An 8,818-nucleotide genomic window follows, 5' to 3' on the forward strand; every position below is an offset into this window, starting at 1 on the left:
TTTTTGCAGGTGTTAGGTTTTTTTTCAGCTCAAACAGCCCCATTGTTTTCTATGGGGGAATCGTGCACGAGTACGTTTTTTAGGCTGGCCGCGTCCGTAAGCAACTCTGGTATCGAGAGTTGCAGTGGCGTTAAATATGCTCTACGCTCCTTTTTTGGAGCCTAACGCAGCCATTCTGTGAACTCTCAATACCAGAGTTATTTAAAAGGTGCGGCCAGAAAAAAGCCAGCGTTAGCTACGCGGGTCGTTACCGACAAAACTCTAAATCTAGCCGTATGAAAATAAAAAAGCCCCCCAAAATAAAAACACCCCCTAATCTAATAAACTACCAGTAGCCCTTAAAAGGACTTTTTGCAGGGCATTGCCCCAAGATAATCAGCTCTTTTGCCAAAAAACACACAAAGCCCCCCTAACAGTAACCCCCCCACCCACCAAACCCCCCCAAAAAAAACTAACACTAAAAACCCTAAACTACCCATTGCCCTGAAAAGGGCATTTGTTGGACATTGCCATTAAAAGGGCATTCAGCTCTTTGCTGCCCACCCTATCTAAATAAAATAAATCCCCCCAAAAACATCTTTAAAAACTCTAAGTCTAACCCCCAAGTGGTCCTCACCTGTCCTGAAGTTCAGCGGAGAAGGTCTTGTTCCAGGCGGTGAAGTCTTCTTCCAAGCGGCGACCTCTTCTTTCTTCGTCCAGGAACCAGCCAGAGCGGAGCGGAGGGTAGAGTTGAAGACCGATGACCGCGAGCAATGGGTAGTTTAGGGTTTTTAGTGTTAGTTTTTTTGGGGGGTTACTGTTAGGGGGGCTTTGTGTGTTTTTTTTGGCAAAATAGCTGATTATCTTGGGACAATGCCCTGCAAAAAGTCCTTTTAAGGGCAACTGGGGCTTTTTTATTTTCATAGGGATTAGGTGTCATTTATTTTAAATTTTGTAATTTTATTTTTTATTTTCTGTAATCTTAGATTTTTTTATTTTCTGTAATACTTGCTTAAAGGGACAGTCTACTCCTGAATTTTGATTAGACTGCCCCTTTAATTTATTCTTATTTTATTTGTATTTTAAAAGTAGTGTTTTTATTTAAATTTAATAGTAACTTTAGTATTTTGTAAATTAGGTAATTTTAGTTTATTTAGGGGGGGTTAGGTTAGGGGGGGTTAGGTTAGGTTAGGGGTTAGGTTTATTGCGTTGTGGGCTATGGCGGTTTAGAGGTTAATACTTGAATAGGTTTATTGCGTTGTGGGTTAATGGCGGATTAAGGGTTAATAGTTTTAATAGGTAGTTTGCGATGTTGGGGTTGGCGGATTTAGGGGTTAATAATTTAGTTATTACTTGCGGTGTGGGTTTGATGGCGCATATAGGGATTAATAGTTTAAATAGGCATATTGCGTTGTGGAGGGTTGTCGGTCTAGGGGTTAATACATTTAATATTAGTAATGAGAGGGGGGATTGCGGGTATAGGGGATTTACGTATCAGGCTTATTTTTGGGAGGCGTGTTAGACTTTTACGGGAGATTTGTTATTATTACTTTTCTTAGGCGCCAGCAGTTTCTAAAGTGCCGTAAGTCACTAGCGACTCCAGAAATTTGTATTTACCCTCATTTCTGGACATCGCTAGTTTATCAGACTTATGGCACTTTATGAACTGCCGGCAGGGTTTATGTAGTACCCCGATGTGAGAGGTGAAATTACGGGCGGCGCGGGTTCCCACGCTTGCGCCGAAACCTGTGCCGTATGTTTGATCACACCCGTATAGTTTTGTTGATTTTTTAAAAACATTGTGTTGATTTTCAGACTTCTAACCAAGCCCCACAGTGTCAGATGAATACACGCGTTTACACTGCTAGCTCCTGTTTATATTATCTGTCTTTTTATATGCAGGGAGGGGGGAGTAGTGTCTGCTCTTCTTGTTTTTCCAGCCCCTTTCAATGGGGGTCCCAGACTAACCTCATCAACTGTGCTAATCTGGGAGCCTTTAAGTAAGTTTTTAAACTGTTTTATACTGAATGTTTATATCAGTATATGTGCATATTCTTTTTTCTAGTAGTGTCGATTACATGCAGTTATATCCAAATTGGTGTTTACTGTCCCTTTAAAGCTGTGAAATCAGAAGGATCATACCTATTTATAAACAAAGCTATCTAGCTCCTGATCATTTAAGTCAGCATTACAATTTACAGTTGTAGCTTGTTTTTACCCAATATTTTTTATGGACATGTTTAGGCCTGAAGATGAGCAAGTGAACCTAGATTTCTTCATAGTGAAGCTGACAACACTGATTTCAAACAAGATAGATGGAGAGTCATATGAGGGTTCTATACTGACTAATGACTAAATGTATTTTATAATAGGACATTTCAAACACAACTGGCATTAAATGATTACTTTCTGTTATAATTTTTAAGCTAAACAACTAACATATTAAAGTTAATAAACATTAATTAAAACCTACTGACCTATATTTTCTCTAAAACAAAGTTTTATAATGTTCTAAAAGTTATATCGTTTATTCGCCGATGATGTCACGTTATCCTGCCCACTATTTTCAGCACTGCATGTTCAAAATACTTAAACCAATAACTTTGTGTTTAAAGCGCCATTTTGAAACCTAGGTATTGTAAACGGATTGGTACAGAGCAAAGGATACCCACGGAGTGGGTTTGGAAAACAATTAAATTTGCAGACAAGATTTCTGATATACGGTAGAGATATGTTAATGAAATGCTATTGATAAAAAGCGTATTTGGGGTAGTTAGTTAGTAACAGGCATAGAAAATATTTACTTACAGTGGCCCTTTAAAGAGCAATGGATTTATGCCTGAGAATAGCAAACTCGCTTGTGGGTGCTCAGTACAACCCTTTGTCAAATAATATGATTTTTTTTTACTGGTTTTATTAATTTAAACGTAAGAGAGAGAAAAGACGTTTGACTTTTGACATTGTTGTGTGGGAGTGAATGAGTGAGCTTAACAAATGTGTACTTATTAATTCATTTTTTATTGCATTACATTTCAAGTATGTGGATTTATAATAATGAACTGTTGTGGAATGTGGATCATTGAAATGTCCTATCATAGTATTGTGGTTGTCTTTGAGGTCCCTCTCCTAATATGAAACTTGAGCTCTGGATGTTAAAGGGATCCTTCAAGGGATATTAAACAGTACAAATATGTTAAATCAAAGTAAACATAAAAAGAAACAGATTATGTTAAAAAAAAACACACACAGAACAAAACAAGTTACTTGTTCTCTTGCAAAATGAGCACTTAGAAATTCTCAGTGTAGCCCCGGCCCTCAGTGTGATAACAGAGCTGACATGTTGGCATCTTAGGTTACATTCTGACTGATCTGAGCATGAACAAATCTTACTCCCTGTTTATCTAGTCTATTCACTTTATAGTAAATCATCTCATGTTACTCCAGAAGTTTTTAATAAAGTTCATTTAACAAACCTTTAGGGTTTTAATATTTAGATCGCAAAACATTCTCCCGATATATTTAAAGAAGGATCTAAAGGTCACCCACAAAAAATGAAAGATTACATTGGAGGAATGAGCAGTGCAGACAATGTTACTGAGCTGATTGTGCGGAACTGGCTGTGTAAGTTCTTAGTTCAGTGCTTGTGCTGTGCAATGTTTTCTCAAAGTTCATTTGTCCAGAGACTGAGGAGGGAAATAATACTTTTTACACTGCTTACTATACATTTATACTGTACATTTTACATTCTCCAGCCTATAGAAAATGGTTGTGTCAGTAAATTCACAGTTCAGTGTATAACTGACAGAAAATAATAAACCAAAAGATGCTGCACCTGAAAAACATTTCCTAAAATTTCCTCAGAGAAACTGGTTAACGCAATAAATGGAGCACCATCTTTGATCCATGACCAATTCCTCAAAACATTTTTTTGTGTTCTCATGAGCCTCATTTACATAAGCTAAAGATGACGTTCTACAATAAAATGTATCAACGTTCACAATTTAAAATCCCAACTTACTTGTTATAATATACTCTATTAAAGGGACAGTCTACTGCAGAATTTGTATTGCTTAAAACTATAGAGAATCCCTTTATTACCTATTCCCAGTATTGTACAGCCGACAATGTAATATTAATATACTAATTATTACTAAGTATATTAATATACTTTTTCCCATTGTCATTACTTTGTATCTAAGCCTATGTAGACTGCCTCCTTAGTTCAGCTCTTTTGACATACTTGCATTTTAGCCAATCAGTACTGACTCAGAAATAACTCCACGTTATCTATATGTCACTCATGAACTAGCACTATCTAGCTGTGAAAACTGTCAAAATGCACTGAGTTTGGAGGTGGCATTAGAAATTAATATATAAGCCTACCTAGGTTTAGCTTTTAACAAAGAATATTTGATGATAAATTGGAAAGTTGTTTAAAATTGCATGCCCTATCTGAATCATGAAAGTTTAATTTTTACAAGACTGTCCCTTTAAATGCATAATGGAGATGTTATAGTGTGTTTGAGCAACAATGTGTACCTCTAACAAATATTTGCTTAGGTTTTTTGATACACATACTCATAAATAATGGACACTTTTTATTTTATAGTTGGTCAGAAAACAAGTGCCCAGATTTCGGGGAGATGGTATACATGTTTGTATAGTTTTTCATTGTATGGAAATACTGAATGTAAAGAAATCACTACTCAACAATATAAACAACAAAAGTATCATTAATAAACATTACAGGTAGAAGGAAAGTATTATCTTACTAACACTTACTACTAAATGTGTCTTTTAAAACCACCATATCTTTTAAAATTATTAAAGTTGAGGTGATCATTTTGGCTGAATCTTGCTTTTGATTATGCATCTTATTTACCTAACATGCTTGATACACCTACCCCATTACCAATCAATCTTACTATCTATTACTCTCTAAAGAGTATTAGTAAATGTGTCTCTTTAGACCAACATATATTTTGAAATTATTAAAGTCTAGGTGATAAATTGGGCTGAAACTTACCCTTTGCTATCGATCTATTGTACCTAACATGCTTGATACACATAACCAAATATCTACCTATCTTGATCTACAGATCGATAGATAAACATTAATAATTTCAAAATATATGGAGGTTTTAAGAGACACATTTAGTAAAAACCGTTAGGGAGTAAGATAATATGTTCCGACTAATTATTTTAGTAAAAAGTGATTTAATCCTAAATAATTTACCAAGCATGTATGTATTTTTTCAAAGAATTCAGTACAATTTAAATTTACAAATTATTAGACTGGAGAAACCAATAATGGATTCTATGCAGAGTTGACATTTGGATTCTACATATAACTTCCTAGTGCATAACTATTAAGCAAAAAAAAAAACAATGTATAAACTACTAATTGTAAGCGGAGAAATATATCACTTTAGAACATTGGGGAAAGTATTTTAGTTTAATAAAAATATGATCACTCTTTAAATAAGAGTGGCTCAGCTTTATTTTAGCAAAACCTTAAAACTATTTCCTTATGATGATGGAATACAATTAATTATTTACATTATTATTAAAATTAAACTGAATATGTTGCTGTTGACTGTCCAATAAATTAATAATACTAGCAGAACACAAGAGGAACCAGAGGTTGTATTATTAAAGATAACTTTTTAAAAATGTTTGTTTATTACTTTCAATCTTAACTTTTTAAAGATTATTTAAATTTTTTAGATATTCATTGATTTATTTTAGCAGCGTTATTCCAGAGTATAAACCCTCCATTTGTGATTTAATGTTAAATTCACATTTTGTTCCATAATTTCCTTATTTTAACTTTTTTTTGTCCATTACCTTTGCTTTAAATATAGAAAAAGTAATGCTTAAAAAGAATATTTAAAAAAATAAAACATAATTATGTGACTTTGATATTTATACAATTTATAGTTACAATTATAATTTATATTAACTTTTAAAATTAATTTTATGATTTTTGTTTTAGAATTTCTTAGACAATTTCTTTACATTACAAATATAAAACACTGTAATGAAATAATATTTGTTTACTTTTAGACTGAGTATATGCAAACTATGGAGATTTTATAAATTATTTCTATTATAATTGTTATTCAGTACATTTGTATATAATAACTGGATTGGATAATTTCAAATATATATATATATATATATATATATATATATATATATATATATATATATATATATATATATATATATATATATATATATATATATATATATATACTGGCCTAAAAGAAAGGCTAGTCATAGCCACTACAAATTATGATTCTCCATACATAGTTAATCTAATTCAGTATGTAAATGTTTACAATGTATACTGCATACAGCTCGAAAATATAAAATGTATATCTGTCTCAACAACAATACCTACAAAATTTATATAAAACTTGCAGTAAACTATAGAGTATTTTGTGAGATAGACTATCTGTTAATCTTCTATTAATATAAAGGAAACCATAAACCTGCTAAAGCTGATATGATTAACTTTGACCTTCAGATGACTGTAGCTATTTGCGTATTAAAGCAGATCTAAGTCCTTTGGTCACATGCTTCCAAGTTAACAAAAGTTCTTAAAATCACATGGGGACATTTATATAATAATTGTATTTATATACGGCTAAATAAGTTGTTTTAGTGTTAAACTAAAATACTTACTTCAAAACCCTTCCTCTTCTTTAGTCGTTTTTTGTTGAGTTTCTTACAAGCATACATTTTTCCTGTGGCCCTCATTTGGGAGGCAGACACCTCTCCAAATCCACCTTTACCAAGAATCCTAAAATCCATAAACCATTCCTCTCCAATGGGTTGGGCCTCTAGCCATTTCCATTGAAGAAATTTAGAAAAGTAATTGCTGGACTTATACTGCTGGAAAGCTTTTTCCCTCAAATAGTCCATGGTAGACTGCAATAGCTGTTTAAAAAGGCCATCTGGTACCTTATTAAACTCATCCTTTACCTTTAGAATAGCCTTTTCATCTACATAGTTACAAAATAATGTTCCTTCAGGATCAATACTCCTGTTTATAGTACTTCTAGCTTTCTCCAAACGATCATTATCCTCTGCAATATCATAATCTTCAATGCCATTCCATAGTTCCAGTGCTGGTTGGTATTGATTAACTGTTCCCAGAAAATCCTGAAACAATCGTTTTCCAATTGGCTGTTTGATGCAAATACTTTCAAACTCCAAATCAAGCTTATCCTTCAAGTGCTCACATTCTGATATTGGTGGTAGCTTTAATCGGGCTCGAAATTTCTTGTTCCTTGTTACTTGTGGATTAAAACCTCCATCAAAACTACCCCTTGCAGTAATATAAGCTGAATTAGCTACCACCGTTTCGAGTGCCCCAAAATCCATCTTTCTTTGTTTACTATCTTGAACTGATCATGAACAACTGGGCAGCTAGGTTCAGCACAGATAAAGTGAGATCAAATTCTGCCCACTACAAACAGTGTTTCCCAGGCTTAGCAAAATCCCCTTGGTTGAGTTCGAATTATAGACTATGATCTCCAATAGGCAAACACATGTCCACTTTATACTGCTCATGAAAAAAATAACAGATTAAAATAATAGTGCCTTGGAATTATTTTAAAAATTAAAAAAAATGCAAATAAATGTAACAAAAGTTAGCATAACCCCAGTAGTGTTATAGAGAAAAACATCAGAGGAATAAAATGATAATCCAGATCCCCTGAGATATGATATAGGAACATTTTATTAGAAGAGATAGCTAAATGACAGGTGAAAGAAATAATCCCCCTGAGTCAACACCTCTGTAAACTCTTTATCCACTTAGGTAGATAATTCTCTTGTTCTCTCTCTCTCTTACTTGCTCTTATTAATTATCTCTTCAAATTATGCATCTCTTTTTCTTGCTACAAATATATTGTCAGTCTGTATTATGTAGATGATCTGACTTTGCATTCATTTAAAAATGCATCTATATATATATATATATATATATATATATATATATATATATATATATATATATATATATATATATATATATATATATTATAAACACAAAATACAATAGTTTAAATAAAGCAAATACATCAAAATAAAATAAGTAATGTAAATTTCAAACAAAGAAGTGACTGTTTGGATGTAAAATTAATACATTGACATATTCAAAGCACTACATTGACAAAATAAAAGGTTTGTTATGTATACCTATTAAAATATGTGCTCTGAAAAATACACTGTGCTTATTATGTTACTACTTTCAGTGTGTACAAATAGGATTAAAGTCTTTGAAGACATATGTAAAACAAAATCTCTGGATTACACCAAGACTGCTATAGTTTGTGTTACAGAGCAACTAAGGTGCATAATTTAGAAGCTAATAGCCATCAATTATCTAGATACTGTATCACATGTGTTATTTACATACCCAATTTACAATTCTATTATAAAAATTATTAATTGCAAAAGGAAGCTAAATATAATTTAAAAAACCCCCATTATTTACATATTCTATCTTATTAAAATAATTACTACTTGTACACAAACTGGCTTAAATATTCACAATTAGACCACTTCATAGCCACATCCTCCCATTTTACAAGACTTCCTTAGAGACCTTACACCGTTTGAAAAGCACTGCACCTTGGACAGCCCTGCGAGACACTCTCTATCACTAGCTAGGAAAATTATACAGGCAGACCACTCACACCAGCTCCCCTCATACACACAAAAGTGGCAACTAGACCTGGAATCAGATATCCGAGTCGAAGAATGGCAAAAAATCTTCATACATAACAAAAGGGCCTCAACCTCCCCTCAATCATTAGAACTAAAC

General features: G+C 33.0%; 1 protein-coding gene across 1 annotated transcript in view; it reads right to left on the bottom strand.

The window, feature by feature from the left end:
* GRK1 (G protein-coupled receptor kinase 1) overlaps nucleotides 1-7,371 on the bottom strand; it is a 95,806-nt gene extending 88,435 nt beyond the window's left edge. Inside the window, exon 1 of the mRNA XM_053704905.1 lies at nucleotides 6,670-7,371. Within this exon, the coding sequence (XP_053560880.1) occupies nucleotides 6,670-7,371 (702 nt within the window). The remainder of the gene's footprint in view (nucleotides 1-6,669) is intronic.
* Between the last annotated feature and the right edge of the window lie 1,447 nt (nucleotides 7,372-8,818).

The sequence above is a fragment of the Bombina bombina genome, chromosome 3 (assembly GCF_027579735.1).
Source record: "Bombina bombina isolate aBomBom1 chromosome 3, aBomBom1.pri, whole genome shotgun sequence".
NCBI classification, from domain to species: Eukaryota; Metazoa; Chordata; class Amphibia; order Anura; family Bombinatoridae; genus Bombina; species Bombina bombina.